Source organism: Prinia subflava, chromosome 25 (genome assembly GCF_021018805.1).
Source record: "Prinia subflava isolate CZ2003 ecotype Zambia chromosome 25, Cam_Psub_1.2, whole genome shotgun sequence".
In the NCBI taxonomy this organism is placed as follows: domain Eukaryota; kingdom Metazoa; phylum Chordata; class Aves; order Passeriformes; family Cisticolidae; genus Prinia; species Prinia subflava.
The window spans coordinates 4,272,407-4,292,582 of record NC_086271.1 but is presented as its reverse complement, the minus strand read 5'-3'; the positions used below and the strand labels follow the sequence as shown (position 1 = coordinate 4,292,582).

The 20,176-nt window shown below is 44.0% G+C and overlaps 1 protein-coding gene across 1 annotated transcript in view; it reads right to left on the bottom strand.

Annotated features, from left to right (window-relative positions):
• The window catches only part of ADAMTS5 (ADAM metallopeptidase with thrombospondin type 1 motif 5), a 55,937-nt gene that overhangs the window by 12,976 nt on the left and 22,785 nt on the right, over nucleotides 1-20,176 (bottom strand). The window contains exons 4-8 of the mRNA XM_063419333.1: nucleotides 16,367-16,650; nucleotides 15,023-15,206; nucleotides 14,391-14,566; nucleotides 13,570-13,745; nucleotides 1,612-10,274 (exon numbers count right to left, since the gene is read on the bottom strand). Coding sequence (XP_063275403.1) covers nucleotides 9,716-10,274; nucleotides 13,570-13,745; nucleotides 14,391-14,566; nucleotides 15,023-15,206; nucleotides 16,367-16,650 — 1,379 coding nt within the window. The 3' untranslated portion in view covers nucleotides 1,612-9,715. The remainder of the gene's footprint in view (nucleotides 1-1,611; nucleotides 10,275-13,569; nucleotides 13,746-14,390; nucleotides 14,567-15,022; nucleotides 15,207-16,366; nucleotides 16,651-20,176) is intronic.

Here is a 20,176-nt window from a genome sequence, read left to right as displayed (position 1 = left end):
CAGCTACTGCTTCTAATGGAAATCCATATTTATCCTTTTGGAATCAAAAATTTCTTTCCTCATATTTATCTGTTAAGTGTAACCTTGTGTGAAATTATTCTAAACCGTCTGGTCTCCCTTCCTAGTTAATTCTCCCTCCTTGCTGTATCTAATTGAAAATTAAAGTATTTTTCCTCTATTGCTGCTCTATTCTCTTATTTTAGCTGTTCTGCTTTATATTTTAAAGCTTAGGCCACGATATTGAGTTCTGTCAGATCTAAATGAATCCCTGAGTTTTCCAAAGTTTTTGGATGCTGTCTGTTTATGGCTTACATCCAGATTCAAGAGAGAAGAGATAAAGTTCGTAGATACTCTTCCTTCTTGGAGCTTTCCCTTCTTTTTCTCTTTTGTAGTTGTAAATGAGAAGTAACTACACCTCCTAATTTCTTTTTTTTTTCTTCTGATGTGGTTCTTTTTCCTAATCTACTTAGTATTAGACATCCTCCTTTCCATATTTCTAGAAACCTGACCAGCTCTGAAAGCAAACCAGGTGATGATTTAAATGTGCGTTATATGAATGCTGCCAAAGGAAATGGCTCCGGGGGCAGGAGATGTGGGCTCTGGGGAAGAGACTGGAGCCATACTGGGAAAGCCTTGAGCAGGCTGAGGCAGGCAGAGACCTCCTGGAGGCAAAGCTGTTCCACAGCAACATCACAGCTTGCCTTAGGTTCTGGCTTCATCTCTACCTGGCCTATTTTGGGGGGAAGAATAGCCAAAAATGCACAACAAACTCATCCCAAAATACTAAATGTTCTGAGGGAGAGGAAAGCAAAGCATCCTTTGTAACAGAACCATTCTTCTGTTCTCTGAAGGAAAGGTTCTTCATATAGAACTCTTCAGAGTTTGATTTGATCCTGACAAAGGGGTGGTGTTGTGATTGAGATGTTTTATTCCCTGTGTGCATGGAGAGGTTTCCACAGCCAGGTCCGGCCACTTCCCTTCTCCCTTTGAATCCAAGCTGAGGAGCATTACAGCGTGCCTGTGCAGCCAAGTCTGCCTGTGTGTTTTGGCATCTGAATGCCAGACTGGTTGGTAATTTCCCATTAAATCCTTTCATAGCTCGAATTCCTGCTGAAACACCCTCTATCTCTGGTGTGCCAGAGACAGAGGAGCCTGTCTTTGCTGGTCATCCCTCACAAGCAATGCCACTGCACGCTGCTTTCCTCCCTCCGTGTGCAGCGTGTATTTAAAGTGAAATATTGGCCCCAAACCCCCCTCTGGATGGCTGTCAGATCTTTGCATGCCACATAAATATCAGTGAGAAAACATTCCTCCCAGCCCACACAGAATGCTCCCAGCGCTGTTTGTTCTGGACAGACCCCGGCGTGGCGCAGCGACGCCTTCGGCACCGGCCCGCTTCCAGTGGGCAGGGCCCGGCCTCAACTCCACCACTTGAAAGTGCCCTCGGAAAGTTTCCAGCGTAATTTTTGCTCCCCTTTAGTTACAGACCACCTTCGCTAGGTAACCCGGCCTTGTTTGTTGGGCAGCTGCCATCCCAGCCCTTGCACGGTGGCCCGCTGCCAGCTCTCAACCATTTCAAGATGTGAGCTCCCCGAGGCGCCCCGGGCTCACCGTGCTGTTCCTCCCTGGTACCTCCATGGCTCTGCAGGGTTGTTTCCAACAGGTCTCTCTGCTGCAGCACCAGGCAGGTGCAAGCTGCACGTTTCACTTCCCCCCAAATGCAGTTTGCGTGCAGTAACGCGTCTGTACGGCCCGTGTGTGGTTACCAGGGCTGAACTCACATCTGCAAACCTCACCAGGGCATTTGGCCTTTGGTCACACCCAAAATGTTCCGTGGGCATGGGATGCATCCCTTCAGGAGAGGGCACGGCACCTGCTACCCGGCAGCTTAAAGCTCCAAAGCAGCAGGGGCACTTCACCCTTCTTTCTCCCACACCTACATGTTCCACAATTTCATCCAACTTCCTTGTCTCACCGTGTTTCTTTAGCAACGCTTGGAGCAGTCACTGTGGTGGCAATGGCCAACACGGCTGTTTTAACAAGCTCAGCCTGAGATTGCTACAACAAAGCCTTCTTGAGCAGCTGCGAAAGAAAATGTCTGTGAGTTTGCACTTAGATGTGGTTTTTTTTCCCCAGAAAAATCAAGAGAAAGCAAAGAGATTGCCGCCCTGGCCCTCCAAGCGTGGAAAATAATATTTTTTCCTTGGCTTTTGTTAAATTATTTTTCCCATGCACTTACTCTTCAAGCCTGTCCTTGGGTCAGCTTAGAACAGCACGTGGTCTAAGTATGATGGATTTATTGCTTTAAACTTCACAGAGTACTGGAGAATGAGGTAACAGCATAAGCAATGTGGAAAGACTTGTACAGTTTTTAGTTTGATTACCGGATATATCCAGAGTTCTGGGGTTTTTTTCCCCCTTTTTCTTTCTTTTTTTTTTTCCTTTAAAAAAAGAAAATATTGGTTTGGCTAGAATACTGTAATTGGATCAAATCCATCTTGCATCCCCACCTAAAAATGAGATTTGGGTCTACAAGTTGAGAGCCTTGGGAATAAAGATCTCCCTCCTCACTGTAATTATAGATAGTTTCTGAAGAGGTGAAATGTCACAATATGATGAGGTGGGAAATGCATTAAGAGAGAATGAGTTCATCTTCCTGATACAGAACAGTCCCTGCACAGTAATGGGATTATGGCAGCGCTGGACATTTGGGAAGGTCTGCAATGCTCTGTCTGCTCCATTTGATTTGTGCACCAATGGATTTCCCTTGCCAGTAATGGCTTTCTCTGAGCTACTGCAAACTCTAAAGCGGGAAATGAAAATGGAATTTTGGGAAGACATGCCATGATCACAGTGACGTTGCAGCTTGTTATGCAAAGCTGTCTTTACTTTCTTGTAAAGAGCTTGGGCCCCTCTGTAGGTACTGACAGCTCTGTAAAGCTGCACTGCCATTGTTTCACAGCCCAGGAAGAAAAGCCGTTCCTAGGCACATATAAACTGTTTCTGTAAACAAAAGCCAATTTCATTCACAATTTGGAAAACACAAGAAAGCAAAACTTCCAAGTTAATAAAAGGCAAAATCACAAATTCATAAAGATGCCAGCAATCAATAGATTAGACACACATATGGGGTAAGATTTAGACAGGATGAGATTGTTTTTACTTTTGGGAAGAGTATTTTTTGGAATACACCATTTTTGGGAACAAGAAAAACTCCCAATGTAGCGTTGTGGAATGCAAAAGGATAAGCGAAAAATCAGCATGAAAAATGAATTATAAGGCTCTATTAGAAAAGTAAATCTTTGTAAAAGTGCCTCTGAAGAGCCACACTTCAACTGGAGTATCTGCAGCTCTGTCTCCCCAAAAATCCTCTCACCTTTCTGTGCCACCACCTCAGCACACAGAGTGCACCAACACCACCCCTCCTGCAGGTCTTTATTGCTCTGAGATTGCTTTAGATGGATAATTATGCATCTCATAACAAACACCGCCCTCTGCACCTTCCTGCTGTTTCACAACTCCCCAGAACACTTTAGACCTCCACCTCACCACAACTAAAACACAGTGTTCACATATAGAAAGAATATTTATATCTTAAATTTATGCTCAAGACCTTTATGCTCATCTGCCTGCAGTGGGGCACAAAGAGCAAACAGAGGCCCCCACATATACCATATAAACAAATATTTTGGACCTATGATACAGCTTGTATTTATTACTTTTACTGAAATCACAGAGTCAAGTGTTTTAATATTACAACTGGTAAATTATACATATGTAATAGTTTACAAAACAAAGTATTTGCCTTCTGTGTGTCATTGTACAGTGTAGACCTTGCACAGTTCGGTTCAAATGGATTTATATTTTGCATGATGTAAACTGGCTGACACAGTGGTGCTCTAAAATATGAACTCCCTCTGATTAGACACAGACTAGGATGAAAAATAAGTTTTGTGACACGTCTTAGTTTCTGGAAGGGTACTGGTGTTTCAGCCAGGTGACAAAGCAACTTCCCACAACACGCTGACTCCACCAGTGCACAGAGGCACATGAAGTAAACTAAGCAAACCCAAACTTTGTGCTTTCCCCTTAGCCTTGCCTTTGTTCATTCTCTCTGATCTGATGCTAAGCAGATGACCTGGCAATATAAGTTAAATTTCTTGCTCTACAGAATTATACCCTCTCCCCAACTTACTTAACTGAGCACATTATTTCCTGTATCTGATGGGATTTTAACAATGCCTGTATGCCTGTCACTATGTTTCATAAGATAATTTGCAGATTTCACAGTTCACATGACAACTTGTGTAAACCAGTTGCTATAAATAAGAGAAAACTATGCTGTCACAGTGGTGTAAGTCTGAAGCACCTCCAGCAAAGCCAAATGATGCCATGAAGTAACTCCAAATTTATGTAGCTATTACTAAACCCCGTGTAATTTTTTTTTTCCCCTGTGAGTGGGAGCTATGGAGACCCAAGTACTCACATACACAAGCACACACACAAAATATGCACCTGCACTTAGCCACGGGTGTCTGAACACGGTCTCCGCCAGGCTGATGCGTGTGGAGAGGATTTTGCTGTCCTCACACTGACTCTGAGCCTCCAGAGACAACTTCCAGGGCAAAAGATGCTGTGAGCTTTGTGCTGTGACTCTCAGAGTGCAGTGGGATGGTGTTGGGATGTTTGGTGTGGTGTGGGGAGAAGCTCTTACACACGTTCAGGGCTTTTCAAACTTTATCACTGAAAACTTGTGCTAAACGTTCTAAGCCCCAAAGCACCTTTTGGGGCGTCAGCTGAGGGCCCAACAATCTCTCCTACATTAAGAGACATTGCTGGTGCGTGTAATAAACCAGAAATATCTACATTTGCAATGTTATTTGAAACCAGACTTGAACCAGTTTTCCTACACAAGTTAGCGTAAGGGCATCCACAGGAAAAAACCCTTGAAAATGTTGCACATGGCAAGTGTGAATGCACTGAGGCACTCTGGCAGCTCTATAAAAATCGAATCACTTCATGAAAACCAGGAAAAAATCCTGCAAACCATGTAACTATTTTTTTCCTTTTAAACTCCAGCCTATGCCCAGAGAATCTAATTTTGCCTCTTGCTACAGGTCCTACTTCCTCAGTGACAACAGCATGGCATGAGGAGAAGCACTCACCTGCACACGCTGCTGAAAGCCCACAATTAATGATGAAACCTGTTCAAAGCCTGCCCTTAAGATCATCAAAGCCCAGGCTTGCTCCTGGCGTTTTGGATTGGGCCTGGAGAGGGGAAGCATCAGGCAGTGGCCATCCCTAATTCCTCCAAAGCCTGGTGGCTGACTCTGGCCTTGGGCAGCGCCTGGGTGGCACAAGAGAGGAATTTAACTGGAATTGAACTCAGCTGAACGTGGGCACTGGGGAGCAAGGTGACTTCCAGCAGCTTGAACTGTTTATGTGCAGTGTGTGGCACTGCCCTCACAGAGCCATTCGTATTTCTGAATGAACAGAGTGCAGAAAAGCTCGAGGTTTGTCCGCATCACATTCTTCCCCTCACGCTGCACCCAGTTCTAGCTCCCTTCAGGTCTGCACTAGTTGAACTAGAAGACAAGTGGAAACAAACAGGTATTACTCTCAATGCTTTGCTGTTTGTTTTTTTTTTCCATCTAACTTTGCCTTATGTGATGCAAAGAGCTGAAATACAGTGCAGTAAAACATTGCAAAGCCTTCGAAAGTTGGGCTTTTGACTTTTTATAGCCATATATACATATCTATGTATGTATATAAACAGTGATAACATGGAAAAACCATGGTTCAGTTCTCCTAAAGCAAATCATATGTTTATCAAGCTCTTTTATAAAGAGTTTTCTCTTTAGTGTTGTCACTTGGACATAAGAAGCTGCATGACAGAAGAGTGCTGGCAACTCAGAGGAGCTTCACTCCCATGGAGAGGGCTCCCTGTTACTGGAATTCTGCAGCAGTTTAAGCAAGGGGTAGGATCAGCTTTGGGGGTCACTCAGAGGCCTCCAGCATGAACTGCACTTTGAGACACCAATCTGCTCTCTGCCTTCTTCAGCAGCTATTCCAGGGCTTTTTTTGGTCCGCAGACCTTTGGGACTTACTTGTTGAGAGCTTTTTGGAGTGTAACATAGAGCCTGGAGCACGAGGTGTCATCAAATTAAAAAGCTACAACTTCTCTAAGGAAAAGGTGGCAGCAGAAAAAGAATATACATCTATACATGTGTATCTACATATCCTCCTGTTCCATGCAGAAAGTCTTCTAAATAAAATCATACAAAAATGACCAGTGCCATATATTATGTAAACTCACAAGGTGTACTTTCAACACAAATCCAAAGCATAAATTAAAGGAGCCAGAAAAAGAGACAGAGACGACAGCAAAACATTTTAAATATAGAATTTGCACAATTGGTATTTTGTTAAATAAGAATAAATAAATTCATTACATCCGTTCACAAACCAGTTGTAAAAACAATAAATTATTTTATTTTTTTTCAGTGCTGTGTTGCTTTTTTTTTTAAACAGTTGTTATTAATCCACAAGATATTCCCTCTTCCCCTTGTGATAAAACTGTTTCCACAGGAGGGCAGCTAAACTTAATTTCCTGTACACAGCCAAACCAGAGATTAGGGAAAACCAGGCTTTTCCCTAATGAGAATGTCCTACTTGAAAAGCAGATGCTTTAAACCCCACTGCTGCTCAGGGATCCAAATTCACCTGGGGGCACTGGAAGCGTGTCCCAAAGTCAGAGTGAGTTTAACACTGGGATTGTTCCTGGCTGTGCCAAGAGCAGAATTCCAGTTTTCCATCCCCTTGGCGCATTTCATGAATCCAGCTGTGCAACGCTGGGCAGAAATGTAAACAATGATGTCACAGTGTGAGAGAGACAGAATTCAGTGAGAACAGACCCTGCACCAATCCCTCATTCATCAGGTACATGGCACTGCCACGACTGCCACAGGCAAGGTTTGGAACTGGATCTGACTTAGGAACACCTGAAAAACGAGTGTTGACTTGGCCTTTATCTTACACGTTTAGGGTCCTGCCTTGCTCTGTCCCCTTTGCCCCCTCACATCTTTGCTTGTGTTAATTCACTTCATTGTTACGCTGGTGAAAATCACTGCAGTGCTTTCTTCTCGTGTTTATTTCTAAGTAAACTCTTTCATTTTAAAAGATACTCCTTATCTATGGAAGCTCTGAATTCATACCCGCACATGGCATGCCTAGATAGCATCCAAAAGCTTTCCTCAGCCTGCTGAATATACAATAAATTATTACCAAGATGCAAACACAAATACTTGCACATTCTGTCTCCATTATGACAGAACACAAACACCACTTAATGCAGCAGCTGTATGCTGAGACAAATGTTGTCTATGCTGAGACACATTCAGTCTCCTGAATTTTCCTCTCATGATGGTTTCTGTTTGTTATGGACTTTTTGGAGAGGTCCTAGGACATGTATAATACATATATAAGCATCAAAAATAGATTACTTGGAAGGAAAAGTAAGGCATTTCAAAGAGATCTTATTTTAACACACAGAGGAGGAATAAATGTTTACTTTCCAGCACTCTGCAAATTTTCTGAGCCTTGGTCTCAATTCTTAGATTGGGATCAAGAATAAATGGGGAGTATTCCTCAAGATCCATACTTTTGCACAGGGTCCACTCTGGAGCAGGCGGCCACACCATTTTTGAAAGCTGATTAATACCATTTGTTGGCAATCCATTTAACAGAGGAGGAGGCCCTGCCCTTGGTACTGTTTATTTAAAACAGGGTAAAAAACCAGATCCTTCTCCAGATTTCACAGTTGTAGATGTAGCAACTCTATGCTGTTTTGAAATCATCACATGATTTTTTAGAGTTCACACAAACATGCCTCAGTTGCAAAAACATGTTTGTGTCAGCCCTGGAGTCAGACCTGCCCTTCTTGCTCCACACTCCAGCAAGTTTTCCTGCTGATTTCATGGCTGGGATTTTCAGAAGAGCCCGAGGTGTTTCAGTGCTCAAGTACCACCTACTGACAGTGAGGTTTGTCTGAAAATCCTCCTGGAGTCTCCTGCTCTCCTGTACAGATGAACAAAGGAGTAAAAGATGGGGTTCTACTTTCATCAGTGTTTTTTACCATTGCTTTTGGTACCTCTTATCTTAGGCTCTAATTCAAAGCCTGCTGATACTAAAGAGAGCGATTTTACCAGGGCTGCTCTCAGGCCTCCACCTGTACAAGGTGAAATGCCCAGCCTCAGTCACAGGACTTCCACAAGACAATACCAGGATTCAGGAATTGCTGCCAAGGAAAACTGTCACCAGCTACTGCCTGTGCTGTGGAAACAGTCTTATTGATATTGGACAAGTCCTCCACATCCTGATGTGGTTTGACTTCCTAGTGACCCCTCTTCCTCCCAAATGTGGTAGATATACAGAACATGAATGCCTTCTAGAGCTTTAAAAAAAACCCAAAACACACACAAAACAATAATAAAAAAAAGACAAATAGTTACAAAATTTTGCTGGTAAGATGAATACCAGAGTTAGACATGATGGACAAAACAGTGATAAAATATTAACTGCTTGCTGTGTTTTTTTGACCTTGACAGCCTCCTGAAAAGATGTAGGTACATTACACATTGTTAAATTCAAGGTGGAAGCCACAGAGAAAATACCAGAGAAAGCAGTTGAACACAGCCTCAGAACATCTGAGCTAGAAGACACTTGATCACCTCACGTGTAATTTTTGGTTCTCTAACTAGTTTTCTACAAAGTACAGTGTGCCTTTGTTTCAAGGGAGGAGCAGCTCTTGTTCAGTGACAAGAAGCAGCCCAGGCTGTGGCCCAGCTGGAAGCAGGGAGGTTTACAGGCACAGTGCACAGACTCTGCTGGCACAGCCAGCTCCTCCCGGGGTGCATGCCTGACACACACACCGGGAGGAGCTGCTGCTGCTCCTGCTCTTGCAGCACTGTGGGGCTCCCTGCTCTGCAAGTGCTGCAAGGCTCCTCCTGAGAATTTCGGGGTGCAAACACAGGATTTGTCAGACACTGATGATATACTGTCAGGAAAGTCCTACCACGAAAACGTATTTCCTTTTGTCAAAAACAAAAGGTATCACTTATTAAAACCAGCAGCAAGCTCTTCATTTTCCAGTAAAACATCTGTGGCCCTTTCTGAAGGATGGACCGAGTCCACAAGGGCTGCAGATATACTTTGGTCAATTGTTTCGCTTACGTAGTTTGTCTTTTGATTTCTTTAATAGAAGGAAGTGATATAAAGTGATATACCAACTGAAAGATATTTACAAAACAGTATAAAATAAGCTACTGTGGGATCATGGGGACACGTGACGGTTCCTAAGGACATACCGTAGTAGAGGTAGGTGAAAAAGGGGAGATGATTCTGTAACCTTCAAATATCCCAGGATCCTCCATTCACTAGTTTTTCTTCTTTTGCATTACTTTATTTTACGTTTTTGCAGACACAGAGGGCTTATAACAACTTCAACGCTTACTTTCTTTGACATATCAAGACCACCCTACTATTACTTAAAGCAGTGCACATCTTCATTTGGTCCAAACGGGCAGATTCTGCCCATAATTAGAGACTGAACGCAAGTACGTGGAAGCCTTTGCTTCCCTCTGCCCGGGCAGACCCGACACCAGCGCGCCAACCGCGGCTCACTCAAACCTCTTCGCAGCAAGGTCCCCACCACAGGTTAGCACTTCTTCAGCAAGCACTGTTTGAAGGCTGAGGGTCTCTGGGAGAGCAGGCATCCCTTGGCCAGCTTCCCGTGCCCGTCCTTGCACTGGACGGTCCTGGTGTGCCAGCCCGTGTCGCACGTTCGAGAGCAGGAGAGCCAGGGCCCCGTCACCCAGCGGGGCTGCGCGGCCGGCGCGGCGCCCCTGCCGCCGGGGACGGCGTTGGGCAGCTGCCCCGGCCTCTTGGGCACGAAGAAGCTGTAGCGCACGTCCACGGGCTGCGTGGGGTCGGTGGCCAGGATCTGCACGATGAGGGGCTCCTTGGTGGCCGCGTGGCCCATGGCGTGCAGGAAGTCGTCCCTGTGGCTCCAGCCGCTGTAGTTCATGACGGTGCCGTTGATGTCGATGATGGTCTCCGAGGTGGAGATCATGTACTTCCCGTTGACCAGGTACTCGCCGCTCTTCTTCTTCAGGGCCAGGTACGCCGTGAACCTGCTCTGGTCCTTGCCCTTGAACTGCCGCACCTTGATGTGGGTCGCCCCTTCCGGGATCTTCACCACGTCCGTGTAGCCCTTGCTGAGGGAAGGGAAAGAAGGAAGAGTCTCACTGCAACGCCTCACAAGGTCACTGGCACGACACAGAACCACAGAATCAACCGGGGTGGGACAGATCTTTGAGTCCGACCTACGGACAACAACATCTTGCTTCATTTCAGTGCAGGCCACCTGGGTTTTCCCTGAGATTAATTTGACCAGGTTCCACTCTTGGCCTACTGTGTTGCTCTCCATGTTCTCCAGGAAGTTTCTACTACACTTCTTGTAGATTGCTTAATCTTTACCTTTAGGGACAGTTTGACGTGGGTCAGATACCAGAGGAATGAAAAATGACAGATAGCTTATAGATTTCAGCAAAGGGTGGGAGATGTGAAATACGATGCACGCGCTGCCTGCCAAGGAAAAGAGAATGAGCTCTGCATTGGTTACAGCTGTTTCTTGCTGTCTTTGCTATAATGATGATTAAGGGAAGCACGAGCAGAGGAACAGCTGGGTAGAGGTACCTTGGGAACATTTAAAAATAATCTTGATCACTGAGAAAAAATTTGTTTACTTTGAAACTTAAAAAGCCAACGATTAATTGTCAAGTGTCTAATAGGAGGGGCACCCAAAGGCTTCATTTGTACCATCATGGAGTTCTCTACTACTTATCAACTATCTTAACTGGGGTTTAGAAACAGATTTACCAAAAGTGACAAGCATTCAAAACCTGCAAGCGTGCTGGAATTTATCACTATCTCAAGTATGTTATTTTAACTTTACTGATATATAGAGAGAATTTAAAGGCTTCACATAGCTGTAAGCTACCAGCTGGACTTTGGAAATGTGTTTTCATTCCTAAACCCGTGACAAAGCCACCCTGAAAGTACATCATATCTGAAAGGTTTAATGAGAAAATAAATTAAAAATACATAAAAGTGATGGCATCTCCTTTGGGATTGTTTAAAGAACAGACTGCTAATTTTGAGAATTTTGGCTGCACAAGCACAGACTGCACATAGTGCAGATGAAACATTTGTGCTGATCCCCTGCTATTTCCAGCAGTTATGGGACAGTGACTTAAGACTCCACTGATTTAGCACCTCCATAAAGCTGGAGGAATACGGTGCGAATCCCAGGCTGGGGACTCTGCTCTACAGCACAGCACAAATATTTTTACACCAGAGTTGCCAGAATAACTAAGTTCAAACATGTCATTAAAGTTACAAAATCATTTGTTCAAAACCTACAAGCAGTCCTGGAGAATTCAAGCTGTCTGCACAAAGAGCTGTAATGCTCCATGTGCACAGAGAAGCATGTGCAGATTAATTCCCCTCTTGCCCAACTTCTGATAATTTGGCTTTACAGCTTTTTAAACAAAAATCTCAGGAAGCAGATTTCCCAGAAGATTCTGTCTTGCCTGCTTTAAAAGAAAAAAAAAAAAGCACAAACAATAGTTGTTATGGCAATTGTCTCCAACGGGAATATTAGTTTTGCCATGTACATTTAAATTTCCCTGTACATTTGATGTACAGATTGTTAAAGTTTATAGTGGACAGCAACAAGGGAGCTGCCATTTTTCAGTAGAGGAAAGACAATTTTCCTACCAGCACTGCCCTTTCAAACAATACTGTAAAAACAGTTTACAGACAATTAAGACTTCACTATTTTAATTGGGGGACTCGCAGAGAAGAATTGCCTCAAACAACTTTTCCAGTAAGTCAGCAGTCCCAAATCAAATCAAAATCATATTAGAATTTAACTTCACCCTCTGGCCACTCTCATGACACTTAAAGGCATGATTTGAGGAGTAAGATGGTAACTTTACAGGGATAATTAGAATAAGTCTGGCCATTTCCAAGTGTACCTATGAAACAAATCTGGCCTCCCTGAAATTCATAGAGCCCCTCTAGCACTTTTACTGGAGCCTGATTATTACCAAATCACATGAAATACATCTCCCACTGTCATCTTCGCTTAGACATTCCCAGACATGCCAATATTTACAAATTGGAAAAGATTTGGTTTATATAATTACTAATTTGGTTGGAAAGCCATTCTTTTTGGCAGAGGTGTTTTGGCATCGTTAGGTGAGCAATCATCGGTTTACCAGGAAGAAGATTAGTTATGTTTATTTTTAGAATAAATTCACTCTCCAAGTCATTTTTGACTGCTATTAATCTGTCTGTTGAAATTTACAGAAATAAAAGATCATTTCAGGAGTCAGATTTCAACTTCTGGTAACTTTCAACATGCTACGTGAGAATTTGGAAGATATAAAATCAAGTTCATATATAAAAGCTGCTTAATGCAGTCACTGATTCTGAATAGAAACAGTCAACTAAAAGTTTCTATGTGTAGATCAGTCCTCTGAGATCTTGGAATCAGTAAAAATGATGATTAAAAATCCTAATTTTTCTACAAATCTTAAGAACTGAAGAGGGAAAAAATTAGTTGACAGAAAGGACTGATTTGAGATTGGTTTATCAGTACTGCCCTCAGTGTGGTGAGGGAAAACCATGGCAGGAGTTCCTTTTATTTTACTAGTATTATTGCAGTTAAAAGGTGAACTCTGACAGAAAAATGGCTCGTGGATAACTGCTGTAAATATTTTGACTTTAAAAAATCCATCTGGAGATTGATACTATGCCAGTGGACACGAAGGGATATGAAGGGATATAGTCATGAATAAGCCTGTGATACTTCTGATATCTCATCTGTTTACCTGAACTCCACACATACTCAGCAGTGGGAGAAGGGAATTTTTGGGTATAATCTCTCTCAGCTATCAAGGAAGGTGTTTACAGCTGCCTGCTTCTCTGCACTTCTAATACAAGGAATGTGTGTCACAAAATCAGGTGGGATGTCCTCAAAATAGATGAGATGAAAAAGCATCCTCAGGGTGTCACCTGCTAATGCAGCAACAAGTGGGAAATGCAAACTCTCAGAGAGATGTAGGTAATTCTGATGCCAACAACTTTCTGATTCACTTCTCTCTTCCTTTCCCTGGGTCCTCTAGGAACCACAATCCATCAGACACAGCAAGATTCGCAAATGGCATGAGTTGCTATGCCTTATTCCTGTTGACGCTCATCTGCCTCACTGGCACTTTCAGCTTTAGAAATGAGCTAGGTGCAGTGTTTTGCCAGCTGATGCTTTGCCAACTTCAGGGTAATGCTAGGAGCCAGCTGTGCACATCTGGAAAGTGCAATAAGCTACAAGCAGCGCATTTTTTTTCCCCCAGGTGAAAGCAAATTGCACGTAGAGGCAGAAAGCAAGCAGCACAGGGCAGAGTAACTATTTGCACAACAAGCTGCATTTGCTGTTGAGATCAGTACCTCTTTTTGGTGAAGGTGCCCATGACTTTGGTGCAGCTGGAGTTGTCCCCTCCACACACCCCACACTTGTCATACTGGAGCTTGGAGCCGATGATGCCGTCGCAGCCCGTTCGGATGCACTTCCCTCGCACACACACTGAGTTGCTGTAGGGTCGACACTCGGTGCCATCGGTGACCTAGGCAAGCAAATAAAACTTGGTTCAAACCGCCACAGAAAGCTGCAGGTTTGGATCCACTTGGCAACACCCAGTTCCTTATTTAAGTCACCAACTCAGAGCAGGTCGCCTCCCGTGACAGACCAGACTGAGCCTCTCTAATATTGATGGTAAAAAAGCAGATGAAATTCAGCAGAAGGACAAAAGCAAGGACAGGTGACTCTCAGTGCGGATTGCATCTGACAGAACAAACTGACCACTAATTATCCTATGCTAACTGGTTCATAAGGAGTTACTCTGGACTCTTAAACACAGTTCAGGGTTAGACTTACTTTTTTCTCCAAATACTCTTTCTCTTCCAGAAAACCCCATAATGACAGAAAACTCCAGGCAGAAAGCCCTTTATCCACTACTGAAAACAAACTAGTGCAGAGAGGCCCATATTTTTCATGCCTTCACATACTGAGATGTGGAAAAACTTATCTCATTTTAGAGGCCAGTTCTGGCCCTAAGGTACAACCACTGGATTGAACCATTAAATCTGATCACACAGTTAAATATTTGAATCATATGATTAACTTCTTTTCCCTGGTTGTAGGGAAAGATTTCTAAAATGCTGCATGCTTCTAAACTGGAGCATGAAACCCTGGCTGGAGCTGCCATTACCTTCTGAGAAAACACCACATAATAACCGGTTCCTTTGGCTCGGCAGGTCAGCTTGCAGACGTCTCCAGGCAGCACTCCAGCATACTTGGGGACCCATTCCACAAAAGTCTTGACCCCCTTTGCATCAGACTGATAGCCATTCCTTGCTTCACACTGCTCTTGGCGAAAGGATTTAGCTGTGGAATTATTCACATCGTTAGTGGCTATTTCAGACCACGCTGCAAATATCATCATGCCCATTCGTTATTCCCATTTCTTTCCTACATCATTTTTAAGTTATGTCACACCACTTCCTTACTTAGAACTGGCCTTCCAATCCCTCTGCTGCTTTAGCCTGGAAACCTCCCCGTGGCACAACAAACACTAAAGGCCTGAAGTTTGCACGATGTTTCATTTTAGAGGACTGACTTTTTTTCACTGAGGTGTCTTTTCTCCGCGACATCCAGGGCGAGGATTTCATCCTAGTGCCCATCTCTACGGCACGTGGGTGAAGAATCAGGATACTGTACTAGTGATGAGCACACTCTGGGGAGGCTGCAGCGAGCCCCTGCCCGTGGTTTCGGGGCAGACAATCAGACAATCCGTGCTTGGTGTGTGTGCAGGGAGGGCTGGAGCAGCAGCAGGGCACTCACCGTTGGCGGGGCAGGGAGCCACGTTGCAGGAGCGGTAGATGGCCCGCTTGCCCGTGCAGTACCTGCCGTTGTTCCTGGGGGCTGGGTTGTTGCAGTGGCGGTAGGCAAACTGCACTCCCCCGCCACAGGTACGGGAGCACTGACCCCAGGGGCCCCACGACCCCCAGTTGCCGTGGCTTGAAGCCTGAAAAACACACGGAACAGCAGGAGGTGAGTGCAGCATCCAACCGTGAATGGAGATGTTACCTCAAAGTCACTGCTAATGCTTCTCCTCAGCTGAAGGCAATTCCTTCAGCTGGCCATTCAGGGACAACAGGTCTTAGGAACCTTCTTTCTCCCAGCAAAGTTAATTTCCATCTTTTATTTGCACACTGATGACATCTCATTTTCATTGTGGGTGCAAAGCCAATGCTGGGCCTTGCTCCACACAGCCGCCTTCAGCCTCTTCATCAAACACACCCACACTTTCATGGGCTGCTCTCTTATTTTCTGCTATTCCTACCAAAAAGGCCCCTTAAACTGGCTCCAAGGGGTTCAACTCCCACAATATATCCATACTGCTAATCTGAAATTAAATAAATCCAGCTATTGTGATGCGTAGGTATTGCCTGGAATTACTGGCAAGAGATGGAGTTGTCAACTCTGCTACATTGGCTATAGTATTGCAATATCAAGTGGAAGTATAGAAATCCATAAAAAAGGGTATAGAAATCCATTAAAAAAAGTTTTACAAAGGCCGTATCTTGATTTGAACAGCTCCCATAATTTGCAAATATTTTCACAGAGCTCCCCAAGTCCACATCTCTTCTGTGGGTGTAACAGAAGGGGCTCCTGTCCATACCCAGAGAATTTAGGAGTATCTGAACTGTGCAGCTGACAGCTCTCATGAGCCTGAGGATTCTCGGTCACTGGAAGCACAAACTTTTCTGATCCACAAGTTATATTCTGGATTGATTTCACCTGTATTTTTCTTCATTAGAATTAGGGCCCTGGGGCCTCTCAGTTGAGGGGTGTGAAGTTAAATGTGGAGATGTGATTTATCTTGCTTTCTGTGCCGAGTAAGAAAGCTGTGCCCTGATAACTGTTATTTACTGAATGGGCAAATCACCTCCTCTGAAAGGATGTTCCCAGTTTTCCAGGAAGGAAGGCTTTCCTTAAAGAAGAAAACACACTTCCTCAGCAGCATTTTTCCTATGTCCCTCACCAACAACACCCCAATTACGTGCTAAACAGCCACTGCAGCTTTCACTCTCACTTCCACACAGCCCTTGTCACTCCCACAAAAATCAGCGCCTCCCAGGGATCGCCTTTCCGAAGGGCGAGTTTCCGAGGAGAGTAACTCACCGAGTAGTATTTCTTCTTGGTTTTGTCCACGCACTTCCCCTGCAGGCAGATCCTGCCCTTGCCGCAGGGGGTGCCCTCGACGGCGGGCAGCTTCTTGGTGAGGCACACCATCTGTCCCTGGCGCACCACGGCGCACCAGAGGCGCGAGCACACGTCCATGCCGGGGCACACCGTGTACTCGGCGCCGAACGCCAGCTTGCACTGCCGGATGGCGTCGTACGTCTGCCCCGGCAGCTCCTCGGGGCCCGCGATGGCCTTCCTGGGCTGGTCCAGCAGGCAGTTCCCTGCAAGAGCAAGACAAGCTGCTGGTTACTCCCCTGTTTGCTGCTGCTTCCCCCTCTTCCCTGCAGTGCTGCATCGGGTACAGCGAACCTCCTTCAAAGGAGGGTGATGTGAAGACTCTGAGGTTTCCTCGAGGTCAAATTGGTGCCGCTGTGTTCTGACCCCGCTGCTGAGCTGCCTGTTCCCAGCCTGAGGTGTAAATGAGTTTTACCCAGGTCCTTTTGGCCTCTCAATCCTTTAGGCAGGACTCGGAACACATTCCGTGCTGTTTATCCGTTTGTGATTTAAGGAGCGAGCAAGACTCATGTAAGCAAGACTCTAAGCAAGCACAGTTGTCATTTGAGTTTTAAACAGTAAAGCTTCTAAAGGGATGCCAGGAAAATCAAAAAGCACAGACTTGTAGCCAATGAGGCCAAAAAACCCAAACAAAACAGATCGAAAAATAAAAATTTCTACCAGGCCAATGGAAAAATATAAGCTGTGTATCAAAACTGATGTTGGCACTAAAGCTGGATTGCACTTTTCTTCTAAAGAGTGATGCTTGGCTGCTTATGGAACTAGTTTGAAAAGGGTTATCCATTTTATGCAAAATCCCATAAATAACAGGAAGAAAAAACTGCATGAATGTAAAGATTTGCATATGTGTTTTAAGGTCTGCAATGGTCAAGATTTGTCTGGCACACTCTAAAAATCAGAATTCACATTTTTGTTCTAGGTATCTTCTGATAGCTGGTGTTTTTTACTATTGAAAACCTCACTTGTTGACATGCAGAACTATTTATTCAGTGTAACCTCTTTTACACTTCATGAAAGGGATATGTGGTCTGGGCAAGCTTCACTCATCCTCGGCCAAAATAACTCACCACAATTTACCTCACTTTGGAATCCACACCAGTGTTCTTCCCTTGCACCATGGCTGAAAAAAGCCTATCTATAAAACCCTCACTATTTACACAAAATGGAACAGAATCTTAAGCCATGCCAGGGAGTTTAAGCAAACCAAATACCCCATTTCTCAACAGCTTGAATTTTCCTTCCAAAACACACACTTACTGCAACTGTTCTGCTCTTCTAAAGACTAATGCCAATTAGCCAAATTAGCCAAAAATTCTTTCTGCATGATGACTTGTGACCAAAAACTCGGTCTTGTTAAACCTGTTCCATTTGCTGACCCTGATTTACCCTAGCCTTGTATTTCACCTGGATTACGCCAAATTTTTAATGCAGAGAAGGTGTGCCAATGCTGTCATGAGATAATTAAAAATACCCTGGGTTGTTGCAGTGTGAAATATTAGAGATGTATGAGGAGTGAGGAAGCACCTATCTCTTTTTCCTGGAGTTTCTGGACATGATTTGCAGAAGTTCTGGCAAAAATACACTTTGTACAAGTAAATAACAGTGGAAATCCTCCTTCATATACCTTGTGAGGAGGGAGGAGGCCACTGCAATGTGAGGGCAGTGATGGGAAGGCTGTAGTATGTCAATATTCAGTATAACACCCTGTTTAAGTACCTATGCTGAAGTTTATCAAACTCCCAAGTAGAGCTGTTTTTCAGTATTTTACAACACCATAATAACACTCCATTTTGACTGGAAATACAAATTTAGAGACAAGGGAAAGAAAAGTCTCATCATTGGATATACTCATCCGTCAATCATTTCAGTTAAAACCCACTGCATGTAAGTAACAAACAGGTTCACAAGCTAGCACAGCAAATAGAGCATTTTTCCTCTCCAGAACACAAGGGAATGATCCAAACTTCTCCCTAACTGAGGAAAGTAGTGTAATTTCTACAAAGCCAGGTGCTCCAGCTGACCTCACACGATAAAGTCAGAACTGAAGACAGGGAAGGCCCCTAAGGATTTCCCACAGGAAAAACCCCATTTTGATTTGGGCAGACTGCAGCAGTGTCTGTGTTTGGAGGGGTTGCAGTGAATTGCAGGTGTCTTTACCACCAGCTGGTCCAAACTCCTGCGTGTCACGGACAGAAAGGACAGAGTGGGCCCCTGGTGGAGGGCAGAGAGGGCTTCAATTCTGCATTACATTTCAGCATCCAGAGCATATACACACTGCTGTTCCCAGGTTTTTTGTCCTGGGCACCAAAGAACATCTTTGTGCCCTGGAATAGAGCAACATTGTTGGCTGATGACAGTGCTAATTAAGCCATCTCATTATCTCTCTCAATGCTGTGTGTAATATATCTTGGGGGATAATAAAGGCAGAACAAGATCTGTGCAGGAAGCAGATAAGCAGGATATAAATTAATTACAATACAAACAGTCCTTGTTCCAGGTTGCACAGAGCACTGGGACTGAACACAGTAAGGCCCAAGCAACCACCCTTCGGCCTGGTGGTTGGCATGACAATAAAGGCAATTAGTACCTTTAGAAAGGCTTTACTAAAAGCAGATGGATGTAAATGTCACTCTCCTCTGGACACAAACCCAGCCTTTTCTTCCTAAACGTCAGCCTGTTGTCCGGGGTGAGTGTAAAACAAATGGTGATGCCATGACAGAGCTGTTTATTGTTCTCAGAGCAGGCCCCAGGAGACAGGGAATCAGCACCTTGATCCTCCCCAGCCCCTGGCTGACCTTGGAGCAGACATTTCTGCTGGGATTTGCTCAGCTGACTTCATGGACTGCTGGTGCCTGCAGGGGACTCAGCTGTCAGGTGTTCCACTGCTGAGGAAAATGAGCTCATTCAGCACCACTCATGCACCCACTGCTGCTGAGGCCACTGACTGTCAGATCAAGCTTTCAAAACACCTCAAGTCAAATCACTGACTTCCATTTTGACTTCATGGATGGCATTTGAATTCTGTCAGGACATATCTGTCATTTAGAATAAATAACTGGGAAATTATAGATTTCTACAGAAAAGAAGACTATTACTTAGAAAAGGTCTCTGACGGGCTGATCCATCAAGAAAAAGGATTCCTTAAATATTATGTATTTGAAATTACACCAGTAGCATCAGTATTAATAATTCCCAGAGGACTATGGACCTACTTGATGAGAGATTCAAATGTTCCATGAATAATTTAATCATCAATAACTCTCGAAGAGCACACACCTAAATGATAGCTACTCATGAACTGAGGAGAGAACAGTTCCTTACACTCCCTGAGAGGTCATTCACAGATGGTGGGACAGTTACCTCAGTAACTCTAAAGGGAAAGTTCATTTGTGGAAACTAATTGGTAATATTAAATCAATGCCAGAGCAATATAGACCATAAAACGGGATAGTACAGATTAATGAATCTAATAAAACTGAGAGAAAAACTTAAGTCATTCAGAGAAAAATATTTCAGAGAGCACTGAAATAAGCCAACAAAATACTTAAAAGCAAAGCTTTACATTCAGCAGACACACCATACTTTTTAGCCATAAGCATTATGGTTACCATAACAACTTGATACATTCACTCAATTATGTCATTTTTATCTCAGCATTTTGGAATTTGAGTGGTTTGTTTAATAACTGCAGTTGCTTTGGGATCACAGTGAAGACTTTAAAATTCATTAAAG